Raw genomic sequence first — 16194 nt, 5'->3', positions numbered from 1 at the left:
GCATACTCAGCTAAAATTAACACTGACAGAAGACAATAACTGCAATTATGTTTACTTACAGGACAAGGCTCAAATGCAATGGCTGAAGTAGTGCATAAAACAAAACAAAAGAACAACAAACAAACAAAAAGAAAAACTGGTTATCCAAGTTAAATTTCTTATAGAGGTTGGAACTCTTGAGAAGCTAAAATGCCTGCTGGAAAGATATTAAACCAGAGACTGCTTCAAAACCATCAAATCAGTATTAGCTCCTGATTGCTGTGGATATAAGACTTTAACATACCAGGACTTCAAGTTTCTCCACCCTCTCTTTTATTTCCTGAGAAAGCTTCCTTTAGATAAGAAGTTCTTTAAAAAGAAGCTTCAGAAGCTTCTATTGCAACCATATAGTTTCTGTGGAGTGAGTACTTCATATTCTTTTTGACAGAAGGCATGAATTTGCCTTTTCTTGCTATCACATTCACATAGCCTGACCAATAACATGCTCATCAATCTTTGGTTAGTTCATCATCATAAACTACTCCCTTTGAAACACTGAATGTCTGCACTAAAAATAGATTTATTTTACTCTTTTTTTTTTTTTTTTCCTAATCTCCAGTAAAATCTAGGCAATATTGATGTTTCTGATCACAATGGATCAACAACTTTTGGAAATGCCACTTCTATTGAGAGTCACAGCTTGATTTGCATATTCTGATTTGGGAAGTTCTTCGTCTCTAATGGAACAGGCTAAGAAAATTTGGAGATATGTCTGTTTGCCTGACACACTTCCTAGATCCTTTCTGTCCTTCCTCTCTTTGGCAATATGTTGTTCAATGTTTGGAATTTCTTAGAGTCAGTAAATAAATCCTATCTGACAAATCATCACTCTTCTGTGACTGGAAAGAGATCTCTGGGTCACAAAACTTAATGCTCTGTTAACTGCATTGTAGCTATCATTACGTGGTCAGAATATCAAGATGCAAAATATCACGGGATTTGCTGCTTTTTTGGCTGGAAGATTCTTCTAGAATGAGATGCATGCATTATTAACTTATGAGTATTTCCTACCTGCCCTTCTCTTGCTAAACAAGCTACATATTTTTATTTCTCCTCACCCCTAAAATGTTTGGGGAGGAGTCACTAAATCTTTTAGGTAGGAGAGAAATTTGAGTGAAAGAGAAGTGTTGCCTAGGAAGCCTGACACTAAAAGTGCTGTGGTGAAGGGGTAGAAGTGACAAGGGGAGGGGAAGAAAGTGATGGTAACAGTATAATGCAAAATCTGATCTCTATCTTCTTTAAAAGACCCAAACCCCTGTAGTATGTGGTATAGCCCAAACAGAAGTATTCTTACAAAGCTGCTTTCTGGACAAGACACTGATAGAGTTCTGCTGAAGGCGAGTTTAAAGTAACACATCCCAAAGAAATGAAGGCAGTTTCACTCCTTTTCCTTCTTGCTGCCTTGGGTTATTGCAACAGAAGCTTTTCCAATGGTGCAGAGAGGTGAAATATATCCAGGCAAATTATAGTTCCCTTTTTCTGCACAGCATGCCAGCTGCAGAGCTGAAGTGGCCAGGATGCTCCTGAAGTCTGTTCAGCCTTTGAGAGTTTCCCTTGGAGAATATGCCCTATGAGTAGAACAAACATCTGCCAACATCAATGCACTGATAGAGGGGATAATGCTGCTTTGGCTGTGCACATAACTTTTTCCGTCCTTTATCTTGGCCTGGTCTTGGCTTCCAGGTGGCTTGATCCACTATTTGAAGGATAAAATAGATAGACTATTCAGAACAGGTGAGAAAAAAGACAGTATAAAACTAAGGATGGAAAATAGGAACAGAGATGAAGGGATTCTTGCTGACAAAGAAAAAAATGTACAGTATTTCCAGGTGCCCATGCAAAATATGAATAATAAATCAGTCAGACTGCTATCCCATTTCTAACAGCTTAGGTGAATGCAGTCCACGTGTGTAGTTTAACCAGACAATGCCATAAGAAAAAGTAATTACATAACAAATTAGACACAAAGCTCACCTTAAGTAATCAGTATGACTAAATGAATAAGGAACAAAACTTGGAGCTGAGATATTTGGATACTTTTCTACACTCTGCCAATGATTTCCTTTCAAATCTTCAATAACACTTGGTATCTCTTCATCAGAAATTTCTACTGCAAGACTGCATAATAATTGTTACCCTTATTTATGATGTATATGAAGATTAGAAAATAATCAGTACATCAGATTTTCCTAGGGATTTTCCTATACTTAGGACATGAACCTTACAAGGCATATCTCTGTGAAAACATAATGTAATTATTACATTAAACAAAAAGGTCATTCACTGACCCAACTCTGTCAATTTAATAAGAACATTTCTCCACAGATAAGACTATTACTGCTATTTGTATTTAGCAACAGTGTGAGGCAGTGAGATTATCCTTGCTTCTCTACAGCCACCAGCAATATTTCTTTGCCCAGAGATGACAACCATGAAAAAGACTTGCTTTGTAATACAAGACATCCTTCTGATTTATTTATTATTATTTAGCTTTTTTAAAAAAATATATATTAGCTATAGGTTCTATCATGACTAGCAGATAATAAATACATAAATCTGAAAGCATGAGATTTATTAAATTATTCATATTTTAACAGACTGATTTTTTTAATTGCAGCAGCAGTAGATAGGGGCAGCTGGTTCCAGAATCAGTAAATTAATGAATCCATCATGTCACGACTGATAAGTGTGAAAAGGCTGCTTACCATTATAAAAACCTTTGTTTATCAGAACAAAGCAAACTATACTAACCAGGTGGAAGAAGAAGATTCTTTCAATTTTGTCCCAACTTAAACAACCACTATCCTTTCATTTTTTGTATTTGGATATATTTTACATTACAACTGAATGTGCTGACATATACAACAACAAGAGATACTGTGTTTGAAATCCAGTCCAATAAAATTGCTATGAGAAAGCCAACCTTCATTAATCCAAAGTGGATGACTAGGAATGAAGAAGCAAGACACAGGAACACCATCTTAAAATATCTTTTAAATCACGTATTCTTTTTGTATAACAAAAATAAACATGGCAAAGACTTTCAATTTTTATGTTATTGATGCCTCTTTTTTCTTCACAATATATAAAAGAAGATAAACATGTTGTTTTGATTTGGCAAACAGAAGTGAGGAAGAATGAAAAAACCTATAATAAACAACTAAAAACATGATATGAAAGATCAAATTTACTAAAATTATCTATGTCTTTGGCTTCCCAAAAGACAAGCAAACACCATAAACCAGCCAAAGGCTTGCCTTTATAAGCCAGTGAAGATGTATAGATAGCCTTACTCAGGAACTCTAATCCGCACTTGCCTGTAGCTCTGGCATTCAAAAGAACTACACTCAAACTCTAGTTGCTTTGAAGAAGGCAGAGGATATGCAGACAAGAGTGTCTCAAGGTTCCTGCAATAGGAGGAAAACATGCAGTCTCTGTTTTACTAGCAACTTGTTCAGATACACATTAAGACTTTTAATTAGCAAACTGGTTTCCTTTATCCATTGACTTTCACTGTTTTTTTCCAGGTATAGCCCATTGTTGTATCATCAATGTCCCCATAGCAATGGTAAGTATATCAGTATACATTTGTAAAAATAAAATAAATTGCTATGTCTTCACTGGGACTACAACATCGCTTGCAATAATATTTTTATGTAAAGTGTTTCCTTCCTCAGAACACATTCATATTCATTTCTGTATGCATTGCTACATTAAATTTTAATTTTCAACTCCTAATCATAACAGATTATGCAAGGACTTTTATTGTTTATCTGTTTATAACAGCTGAACCTTCCACCAATCTAGTCTGTTTTTCTCACTAGCAGTCCAATATTTCCACCTATTTATAAAGCCCAAGTGAAATATAAACATTTTCCTAATTTAGATGATTCTTATTGTCTCTGCTATGCACTATTTTGGGAAACATTTCCGATTTTGATACCCTACTGAAAAGGCTAAATCCTGCAGGCATGCTTTCATAAAGTAAGGTATGGTCCTAAATCTCAGACATATATTTTCTTATCTATTTATACTTTACTATTCACCACCAGACATCAGTGAAAACTGCAACCGGATTTAGTGTGAAGTACGTCTGCTAAATTTCAGTGAAATATGCCATGATCTGCCATTAAAATAAAATAAAGCAAGACAGCTGAGACTAGAAAATTCCTTTTATTTTTTTTTCCCACCTGTCCTTAAAAAATACTAGTTTATTAAATGCTAGGTTTCATTAGAAACCAAGAACAAGTGTGTTTTTAGCATAGTGAAATTTTACTAAAAGTATATATTAATTTTAATGGAAATGTATGTATGTTTTTGTTTTCCCCATTAAAAAGGGCTTTCAAAAGATAAGCTTTATATTTCTATGCTATTTCTTGGGGTTGAAGTTCAGTCATATTAGTTTTTTTATGGGAGTGCAGCAATTAGTATACAAAGCGTTTTTGTCCAAGTTCATTACACAAGGTAAGAACACAACTTGTAAATTTTCATTATAATTCGATGTCATGTAACATAATTTTCATAATTAGGTGCTACTATTGCTATATGTTCTTGAAAAATCAACATAAAGCTCAAATTGAAAAATATTAAAAAGAAAAAAAGACAGTAAAATATCCTTTCTGTTTATCCGATTTAATGATAAAATACTAAACTGCAAAAATGCCAGTTTTAAAATATTTTTTAACCAAAGCTTGCATACTTGTGGTAATGCTTAGTGCTCTGGAGCCAGTATGGACTGACACAATTAGCAAATCCATGAGACAACATTGAGAAGCTAAATGGTGAGATAAGAGTAAGCTTACTGACTCCTATGTTCCCCAAAAGATTCTGGACATAACTAGGAGATAATCCTGTTAGTAAGGGGTTCCGCATGCCTCCGCACACTATATTACGGAAACTGTATTTTCCATCTTGTGGAATTAGCAAGAGTCAAGTATGTGTAACAAGCCTATTGCTTTATAAAACACCATGGCTGTTATTCTCATAAAGTACTATTGTTTCACCATCATTAAACTTGCATAATTATAACTTCGTTTTATGCTATTGCCCCGCCATTGGGTGAGTGCATTAGAGTGCATGACTGTGTATGTGCTTTAAAAACAGACAGCCCTATGCTTTAAAAAGGGACATCACCAATTTGAATGTTTGACTAATTTTTTTCCAGGTACCGTCAGTCTATGATTGAAACATCTTTAAATGCTACTACATTATTATTTTATTATGCAACGTTCCAACAAGGAAGAAACACAGCACTTGAATTCTGTACAAGAAGTCCAGTTCAGTGAAATGTAGGATTAAGGTGCCTTTCCGGCACTTTTTCATGTTTCCCAGGCTGGACTATGATGGAAATTGGAACGGGCCCCAGGAGATGACAGTTGAGGGGGGCATTCTGTATTATAGCAGACTCCAAAGATGCCCTAAGGTAAGCGGAATTGCTCAGAGTTTGCACAATGTCACTTGCTGTTATTTTGTTATTGAAGGCACTGTTACATTTTAGTACACTGTGCATTCACAGCCCACCGGCAAAGAGGTGACAGGCATCACTGGTCATCTAGTAAAGCAGTTTGGTTCTCTTTAGATTTTCATTTATAATGCAGCCATTTTATGTGTCTGGAGAGATACTCTCCTCTGCTACCTGTGCAATGAGAAGAAACGAAGGAGTCTGCTTCAGAACATTACATGCCAAAAATAAGGCAAAAAATCTTTGCCCCTTACAGAATAGAAATATACATTAATAAATCTCACTTCCCGTACATTGGCCCATCTGTACCAGAATGCTACTGGAACAGATCTTTACTGTGCCAGTGCTATCAAATGCTATGTATTATGGAGATGAGAGGGGCACATTCTGTTTTTCTTCAGAGTCCAAGATGAACCTATGATCTCTGGAAAAAAGTTGCACAGGAGGAACAATTATACTGGGAAAAAATAATAATATGGGGAAGAAATAAAAAAAAATGAAACTGTTCAGCCTTCTAAGAATCTAATTCCAGAAATATTGTTGACATCAGGAGTCCTGATGCATCATATAAGTGTATGCAAAATTATAGATCTAAACAGTATAATATCACACACTGTCATAAAACTAGTGCATGGCCTGGGATAGAGAAAGAGTACCCTTATGTCCCTTGCTACTATTAAGATTGTCCTAAAGAGCTTTAAGCTGAAATCCTTGTTTGAAATGAAGTTTTCAGCATTTGAGTCTGTTGTCTTTCTTTAGACTCCCTGGCAGAGGGACTCTCCCCCCACTGTTTCTACAGTGCCTGGCACAATGGGATATCAAACCTCACTGTGTGCATTAGATACAACTGTAAAATCATTATCGTCTAAACATATCTATTCTGTTTCTTTGGTTCATCACTATTATTCATGTGCTCTCTCCTCTCTCAAACTTGCAGCCGAATGTCCTCTGTGAAACAAGAGATTACACTGGTAAATATGAACTATGCAGATTCTGAAATCTGCCAGCAAAGCATACATGATAATTAAACATCAGCAGATGCATGTTATTTGCTAACTAGGCCTTCAACATCAATACATTCTGGGTTATATTCTGCGCTCCTCAGGCTGTTTGTTAAAGCATCATAATAGCAAATGTTTACCTATTTTGACATATTTTTTAATTTTAGTTTTAAATGTTCAACTTCCTGCTGGATTAAAATTACTCTTACAAGGCCAAAGTACTAAAAATTGAAGAAATTTCCTCCTAGCTAATCTAATGGAGTATCATCTCAGCTTCCAGTCATTCCTGCTTCTTAGCATCTTTGAGCTTGATATCAGTTTTGGATGCAGCAAAATGCCAACTATCCCAATAAACATGTACACTACCAGCTGTTGCTCCATCTGCTCAACTAAACATTTTCACACCAAATCTGCCGGGGAAAAAAATGTTGGTTTTGGACTTGGTTTGTAACAACTGAAATATTAAAATCTTAACTCCAGGTGGCCCTTCACTCTTCTGTTCTTCTGATGTGTATATTTAGAAGAAAACAAAACCAGCTATTTGTAGTCTGCCTCAAACCCACAAAATCCAATGGAAGGAATTTGGTGCAAAAAGAAGAGATAAATAAAAGAGAAATCCCGAGATGATAAATCTCCACTTTGTCTCTTGCAGAGTCCTTGCAAGTGCCTACGTGACTGCAAGACCTGACGGATGTACAGCGGCAGCTATAAATAGCTCCCAGTCCCTCTGCCTCACCCTTGGGATGAACAGCAACACCCTGGAGGCAGGCAAGGCTGGTGGGGCTGTCTGCCTGCTCCCAAGCGCTGCGGTTGCAAACACAGAGCTGAAATCTGTACTTCACTAAACTGATATGATAGCTGCAGTGTTTCAGAGTCTTATGAAAACAAAATATTCCCCCTTTTTGTGAGCAGGGACACCTATAGGAACAGTGAAGCCAACATCCTACCAGAGTCCTAGATGTACTACCAGTCTGAATTGACTTCCACATGTACACCACACTCTGGAGTCATAGCTGTGTACACACCTTTGTATCAGACAGATGCCTATCCCATTACTGTTAACATGTGAATATTCGGATCTTCTTGAGCAAAGAAATAAAAGTCCTCAAGTAAAGGCAAAGCAACACTGTGGATGTGGCTCTTGCTTGAACTGTCAAAATCATGTTAGAAAGTTCAGTGTGGTAATGAGAGGGCACTAGGAATGGTACCTGCCAACGCACTAATATACCAAGTCTGAACGAGGATCAAGGTTTAAATTGCACTAAGTGCTTTTCACATTCCGTTCCCCTGCTGGGAACCTGACAGAAGGTGTGGGGCAGCCCCAATTCTGTCACTGTGAAAGCCTGAGTGGTTGTTGTGAAACAGGGACAGCACAATGGCTGAGCAGGAAGACTAATCCTAGCCACAAGAAGCTCAAGTATTTTTTTTTTTTTCCTGCTATACTTGCTGGGACCTGTAAATTGCTCCTTCTGAGAATCCTCAACTGCACATGCCAGAGTCCTGACATAATCTTACACCTTCACGAACAACATCTTGAAAATAATGGATACAAGTCTATTTAGCTCAAAAGACTAGCTGATTCAGACCAGCATGTGTTTTGTACAGTTTCATCTTAAAGAAAAAAACAGAACAACTCTCCACCCCAGTCAGGGCCTTTAAACAGTTGCAATAACATAAGTAAGCAAACAGCAAAATAATGGATGAATAGACTATACTGTGATTTAACATTCAGAGACATCCTAGTAGAAACCCAAGAAGGCTGAAAGGTGTGATGCTACTGTAATTTTTGTTAATGAAAGCCAAGAGTAATTTTATTGAAGTGAATGGAGTAATGCTAAAATTTTCTTACTAAAGAGACATCAGACCCATTTAGCTACAAAGTTCTTCTTAACAACTACATACATTTCTGTTTTAGAAAGTTAAATTGTATTTTGGATATTACACCTTCTTCTATTCTGTTACATTTGTTCCTTATAAAAATACAAGAAAAAAACTATTTCTAGATCTAATAATTTCTTCTAATATAAAGAAAAAAGAAATGTCACCCAGGAATGTGCTTTAAGTAGACATGGCAAGCAATTAACAGTTTAGACTCCACATCAGAGACTTCTGAAACTTTTTGATACACCTTTCTCATTATTTTGTTCTGAGTTTATTCTTATTACCAAGGTCCAGTACATAGGAAACCCAGAAGGTTTTTCCCAGCTGCTGAAATTAAATAACAGAAATTAAAACGATCATGAGAAAGTTATTGAAATTCTGCACAAAGATTTAGGTTTGTACATTTTATCCTTTCTGGTTCACTTAGCAATGCTTTGTCTATCTACATGAGTACAAAGGTATCAGTAAAAAAGGAGTTTGGGCTAGAAAAATGTATTATATTATATTGAATAAATTATCACCTAACAGTTCTCATTAATGAACACATTTCAGTCTAATACCTAGTGCTATTGTATCTAACAAGTTAAGACAATCAAACTGTGAAAAATACATATCTGTCTTTCTTTCCCTTCATATTTTTTACTAAGGAAACATTACAAAAAACCTCAGTAACAAATGAAATTGTGAGAGATATGAGTTCCAGAAATAAGCTAAATATTATGAAGTTATGTGCAGAGCCACATGTAGATAATCCACTTCACTACCTTCTGTATTTCTAAGTTCTCCAAAAGAAGTCCTATTAGAATTAGTCAGAAAATAACAGAACGGAACTTATTTTTGCAAAATATATTTTTTTTTAAAAATTAAGATTTAAAAAACAAGATCAATATCCAGCATTGTACATGAACAAATTAGGTTTTTTATTGTTCTGTATTCAGCATCTGGCTATTGACTAACACTGAGGAATAATATTTTTCAAAATAATCCTAAATCATAACATTTATTTCATTATTTTAGTATTTAGCTTCAGTATAGATATTGCATTGTTATCTATGTCTGTGATTTATAACAGAACAAAAATTAGTCTAGCACTTCTTTAGAAGCAAAGCTTATGAGCCATATAATCCAGCAAGTTCTTGTAATAATGATTTTCCATCTATATATTCATCTGTTATAACGTGACATATTTTCACTGTAGTCCTTTGAGCTGTACTAGTTTATAAAGCTAGGCATCTTTCCAAATACAGAAGCATATGAATATAATGTATATTTCTCATCCTTTCTCAAGGAGCAGAGGAAAGGGTAACTGAACCTCTGAGCTGGAAAGTGCCTTTTTGTTCTATTATGGCTGTTTCTCTGTAACTGTATCAAGATAGAAGCAAGTCCAAGAAATTTGCATCACACAGAGAAATAAGGCAATATTTTGATAGCCATCAGATTCCTTGGGAATTAACTCAGAGACTTTGATGCAAACTGTACTGCTGTATGCTCTTTCCTATAGATAAGCCTTACATTTACTGTGAAGAAATCTACTGGAGAACTTCCAGCAGTGAAGCTATCAAGCACTGGGGCTTGAGATAGCCTTTTAGATATCTGAGCCCAGGCCAGAGAGTCTTGAAGATAAAGAGTGGAGACTGAAGTTAAGCTTAATTCTCTGAAAAGCCAGTGTAAGGCAGACTGATGTGCTCATGGTAGTCTGAGTTGCTACAGGCTTTTGTATTAGATAACTTTCCCTATCCACTAAGAGCTTTATGCTCAGATCTACTGCACTGCTGTTTTCCAAGGGAGAAGCAGTAAATGCTCAAATAACTGCACCCACTTCAAAACTCAGTGGGATGAGGTAGACTCTCTTACCTAAAGAGCAAATATGGACAGTTTTAGCTATCAGATGTCACTCTGTGGCTGTTTTAGTGTCAACACAGAATGCATTGATCAAAAAATGACGTATAACTTTAACCAGAGGTTACTATACCAGGCCTGGGAACTCATGGACTTGTCATTTTATTCTTACTAGTACCACCTCTGCCTCATTTGGGTTCAGTTTTAATCAATTATACTTCATTTCTGTGCTGTTTTCTTGCAATCAGTTGTCACTACAGTGAAACTGGAATGGTTAACGGTCTCAGAGTACTAAAGGAAATGTATACTATCTGCATATTTCCCAAGCATACCATCTGACCTGTTTACACAGTAGCTGAGTACAGATGCCAAAAAGAGATAGCAATAAAACTGATTCTTGAAGAACACCAGAATGAAGAACAGAAAGGCAGTCTGCCCTGACTACTCATTGGATGTGTTTGTCCGGGAAGAATGCCAGCCATTTTAGTGTATTACTTCGGATCCCACTACTTCTCTCAAACAAGAAAGTACAATCTCATGATCAACTGTGTTAAATGATTCAGATGTGTCTAAAGTGATGAGAATAGTCATCTGTCCTCTCTCCACTGACATGAGCAGATTACCTATTACGCATGCCACTAAGGCCATTTCATGCCCTGCTTTAAATTCAGATTGTGCTGGATCTAGAATTTTATCTTAATTTAGTTAATGCAGTTGGCCTTTGGCTAGCTTCTCTATGAGCTTGCAAAGAGTTTCACAATTATTCTGTGTCTGTATATGGGGACAAAGAAAGATGATTACAGTTAGCTCTAGGGTGAAATGTGGAAACTGTTAAAAAGCACATGGAAATGCTACACAAAGGTTTGGGACAGGAAATGAATGGATAATGCAACTGAAGCTACATGGGGAACAACAGGGATGTGAGACATAATTACTCAAACTGGAATTTGCTCAGGACACTGAGGTTAATACCTCTCCTCTTGCATATTGTGCCAAGGCTACAGCTGACAGGACTTCAGTTTTTTTTATTCCGTTCAAAAAGCAACAAATCCAATTGCAAGTTCCTTTTTCCCACAGAGGACAATGGGTTCAGCATAACAGTAAGAAAGAACTGTCTTCTGAATCATCCTTAGCACTTCTTTCAACATCTAGATTCTCACTGCAGATATCCCATTCCAGTAATAATACTCCCCAGCATAATTCAGTCTGATAAGTGAAGAGAAACAGCTTAAAGAAGTATACCTACAGTGACTGTAAGTCAAATATTCATGTAATTTAACCTTGGCAACTAAGTAAATAACAACAGACCATGAACTAAACTCTGGCGAATATACAACAACCTGGAAAATTTCTAGATTGTTACTTTAAGGTTAAACAAGAGTGGAAAGTAGATGAATGCAGGTTATTAAAACCCATATAAATGTACACACTCTCACATATATAAAAGAATCAATTTTATGATGTTCAAAAGCTGTACAAAAAATACTAGGTCTTTGTGGGATTTTGCTGATCTTTCAAGAATGACAGATCAATCTGTTAAAGGAAGAAAAATGGATTGAAATCCCACAATGTTTTAAAAAGCAATTCCTTTCAGAACTCTACTTTTTTGATAAATTAACTATGATCAGCAATGGAGAAATCCATTTTCTTTTCTACCTAAGTTTCAAATAATGATATATAATTTTTAAAAAAGTACATGAGCAATTCATACAAATGCACAAATTCTTCAGAAGTAGCCTCCACTTTTCAATTGCTTTATTTTTGTAACTCACATCATGATTTTCAGAGATGCTAATTGCCTACAAGTCCAGTGGCACTTCAATTATGCAGCAAATACTCCTGCCAAGGAGTCTGGCAGGTGTCTGCTTTGCTGCATCCCTGAAGCCTGAGTGACCAACTTGGTGCAAGGTGAGCTGTCCTACTGCCATATCTTCCTTCCTGAACCTTTGAAAGGAACAGTTCCCCACAGTAATCACTGTTGAAAATCAGGCACAGTGGATATCCAGCATCTGAAGCATTCAGAGAAACCACATTTTAAAACCTCGGTCATATTTCTACATCATCAGGCAGTTATGTCATTACTTATAACCTGCAACCTTAAAGACCCTCCTCCAGGGATTTCATGCCATACAGCAAGTTAATGACTCGCTGCAAAGTACCTCCTTATTATGGCATTCAAAACTTCATTTTAGCACCTTGATTATGAATGACATGCCTCTTGTGTGATTGCCAGAAAGGTGCTGAGTCATTAGCAGAACAACATAAGAAAGCAGAAGCTTTTCAGATGTTAGATATGTAACATTAACAAAGCTAAGAAAAACACCATTTTCCAAAGAGTCCCTTAAACTTATAAACTACATAGACTATACTACTATTACCTGTAGCAGAAAAGCCTTTTAGCATCTAGTTTTTGTGCTACACAAAGGCAAAACTTGTTTAAAATTCATCATAAGAATCAGTTAGTATTAAGGACTATAAATTTGTCTTCTGAATCTGACTTACTGATGGCATAACATAATCTTTCTTTAAAGCTGATTTGAACTCATTTAACTGTAGTACCAATGTAAAACAATATGTCTGAGTACTCCTTTTAGTGACTACAACATGATTTGTCCTCCCACAAATTACAAAAAGTAAGTGTTTTGGTTAAAAAACGGCGAAATCATAATATAGTCAAATGTATTTTTAGTATCAATGAAGCAGAATTTACAGATCCTAAAAGGTTAACAAACGCAACATTCATTTAAAAGTAAACAAACTGGGGATAAGTCTTTGCTCACCTTCTAAATTTACACTATCCAGTGAAACAACACTTACTCTATGCTTTATCGGTCTTGACATCAATATTAAAACAGTTATACAAACTGTCATAATTGTTTATACATCCCGTTCAGCCATTTCAATGTGAACAGTGTCCTCCTTGTTTCTTACCCTACATGCAGCTATTTCATCATCTCCAGTTCACATATCAATTACCAGACTTCTGCAATCTCAACAAAGATTTTTCTTTTCTATGTGCAACCTCTCTTAAGCAATAAAAACCACCACCATCAAATTACAGGTGAAATGTTTCTGAGAAACTGGAGAACATAACAAAATATAAAGTCTTTTCCTAATTAAGAAAGTAGGAGTGGAAGGGCACTTTGGGATCACCATATCCAGTTACCTGCCATCTCAGGCAACCACGTGATGTCATTCCTTCAAGAAGAATGGACCAAGCTCTGTCTTAAAATCAGATTATGTCTCCCACTATTCCCATCAAAACGCTAGTCCAGAATCTCACTGCTCTGATGGTTAGAAAACTTGAAAGTTTCCAGCCTAAATATCTCATGTTACAAAATCACCTAGTTGTTTTCACATCAGCACTAGTCATTCCATTAAGCTGACAATTAGTTTGTAATTTCTTCCCAACATTCTGTCCCAGTGTATTTCCAAATATTAGTGAAATTTGTGGAAGCAAGGAGTCTCTCTTTGTCATTCCTGCTGAATCTCTGTCGTGTGAAAGAAAGGCAATAAGAAAGGAAGAAAATTAGGTACTACACATAAACATGACTCTGTGGCCTAAAAATTAGGGTATTCCTACAGAAAAGAGTTAAACTCATCAGTTAAAGAAGCGAAATGACTCTCCCATTTCACAGGCTACAGCATAATGCCAGAGCAGTATTTCTGAGCTCTAGCACCCTATTTTAACAGAAGACTGAGCCTGTTCTTTTCTCAAAAATTCATGATTACTGGCGCACACACTTCTGGACAGGTTTTCTGGCTCTCAAGTCCATATACACTCCTGTTCCAAATAAAAGGCAGAAGCTAACCAGGTCCAACAGCTTTTCTTGCGGCATGTTTCTCCTGAATCCTTCTCCTGAGGCACCTGACTTTCTATAAGCAGAAGGTGACATTTCATACTATTCTTGATCCCTCCTAATAATGGGCTACTGATACGATATTCCTGTTCTCCTCTGTGCTTAAAATCACTCTATCCCATAATTTCCTTTACATGAGATGTGTGGAACCACAACTGAGAATAAGAGGAAACTGTTCTCTTGCTTTCTTAACACTGGCATCTGGATTATGAATGCAGGACCCAACACTCAGGTCCTTTCAAGGACTTTGTATCTTTCCTTTTCACCTGTATAACAGAGATAATTAGCACTTTTTAATGTGGAATTAAACCACCTGTTTGAAGTTTCTTCAGGCTCATGTCCTCATGATGCTGAAGCATTGCAATGAGTGTAATCTTTGATGGCGTCCACGTACTCATACTGAAGACTAATTTTTATTTTCCAAGTGGCCACTCTTGGACTCTTTAGAAGCAAATAATTGTGTTAAACTCTAAAATATAAATGACTCCATATTTATTAAAAAGAAACCAAATCTAATTTTTTTTTAAACTAAAGTATAAATGGTTTAATGTCTTTTTTAAAAAAAACCTGATCTGCAGTTCATTGTCATTAATCATACAGCCAATATCAAGCTTCTCGTTTCAAACTGCTTTTTATTTTATTAAGGTCAGTTAAAGACAACAAAGCAATTACAACAATACAGCACCTAATGCAAAGAAACTGAAGAATTTGCTTTCAACTTTTACAGGAGTCTGAGCATCTTCTGTTTAATTTTTATCCCAGTTAATATCTGCAGATATTACACTGTATTTAATCTGTACTACAGCCATTTATTTATCTTGAATTTTTCTGTCACATGTATGTTCATGACCAAAAAAAAAAATCCTCAAAATGTTTCATGTGATGAGGATACCAGAGTGGATTTCATTTTCCTTCACAACCAGTTAGCAAAATCTAATTACTTTCATATTTTGCAATACCAGACGTTTTTGGTAGTACTTCAAATTCATAAACTCCAACAAAAAAAATATGTATTTTATCCACTCTAATACAAATAACCTCACCTTACTACATTTTTTTCCTTCATACTCCTCCCCCAAAATGGATTTAAAAATACAATTAGCACTGGTCACTTAACTCGATAATTTTCTGAAAGGTGAAAAGATATTTTAGAATGGTGATTTCAGGTGTTCCTAATATAAAATTACGTTTGAGACAACTCAGTGCAAAAATCTATAAATCTGTAAAACAGATCTGTGGCCAGATTTTCCAACAGTAGCCTACATTTCAGTGCAATCTGTGATCAACAGAAACTGTGAGCAGTTTTATGTCCAAACTTTATAAAGCACAATAAAACAATTAGTATTGTAGCTCAAAATGTATACAAATTACAAGCAAAAAATGAAAGCCCTCAGAGAATTCCTCTGGTGAAAAAAAAAAGAAGTGTAACAAAAGAATCTTTGAGATTTAATATTTTTCATATGTGCAAATAATAATTACTGATGTCTATGAAGTCATCAATAGTATTATAAACCAAAATATTGTTTGTAGTTGAGTAAATTTTCCTTAAAAAATTCAAAAGTTGAATCACCTATTCAGTTCAAGGTTAAAAGAGTAAAGGAAATTCATATGGGTCCCTGATGATCAAGGTAGGATTAACATATTTTCAGCTTCTGTAATAGAACTGCTTTGGTACAAAATACATTGTTCTGCACTGTCATGATGTATGGCTCATATTTAGAAATCTGACAGTTTAGGAGTGCATTATGGCATTCCATTAAAGTGAATACATTTTTGTGCGGCACAGGAAAAGATAAAGAGGCCACAATTTCTGTCTTCTTTTTTTTAAAAAAAAATGGCTTATCTCACTACAGTAGTAAAAAATTTAGAAAATGTGGTATTTACTGGACTGGTAAGTTCTATTCTCTGTGTTTCCAAAACCATGAGGAGGATGTAATTCTTTATTGCATATAAATTATAACTGCTTTAAAAGAAGATGAACTATATTAATTGATAGAGGTGACAGCTAAAACCCTCATTTACAACTGCAATAACAGTAATTGTGAAAACCTTTGGAATTTGACCTGTAAGTAGACTGTGATGTTTCAACTTCTGAGTGATACTAATGATTTAG

The 16194-nt window shown here is 35.7% G+C and overlaps 1 protein-coding gene across 8 annotated transcripts in view; it reads right to left on the bottom strand.

Annotated features, from left to right (window-relative positions):
- The window catches only part of EPHA7 (EPH receptor A7), a 163412-nt gene that overhangs the window by 71301 nt on the left and 75917 nt on the right, over positions 1–16194 (bottom strand). Inside the window, exon 6 of one of the 8 annotated variants that reach the window (XM_071806747.1) lies at positions 1104–1735. The exons of the other annotated variants lie outside the window; for them this stretch is intronic. Coding sequence (XP_071662848.1) covers positions 1608–1735 — 128 coding nt within the window. The 3' untranslated portion in view covers positions 1104–1607. Of the gene's footprint in view, positions 1–1103; positions 1736–16194 lie in introns of those variants that run through there. 8 annotated transcript variants of the gene reach the window in all.

This window comes from Patagioenas fasciata, chromosome 3 (genome assembly GCF_037038585.1).
Source record: "Patagioenas fasciata isolate bPatFas1 chromosome 3, bPatFas1.hap1, whole genome shotgun sequence".
NCBI lineage: Eukaryota > Metazoa > Chordata > Aves > Columbiformes > Columbidae > Patagioenas > Patagioenas fasciata.
Note: the sequence above shows the minus strand (reverse complement) of the source record. Positions and strands in the feature narration are given on the sequence as shown.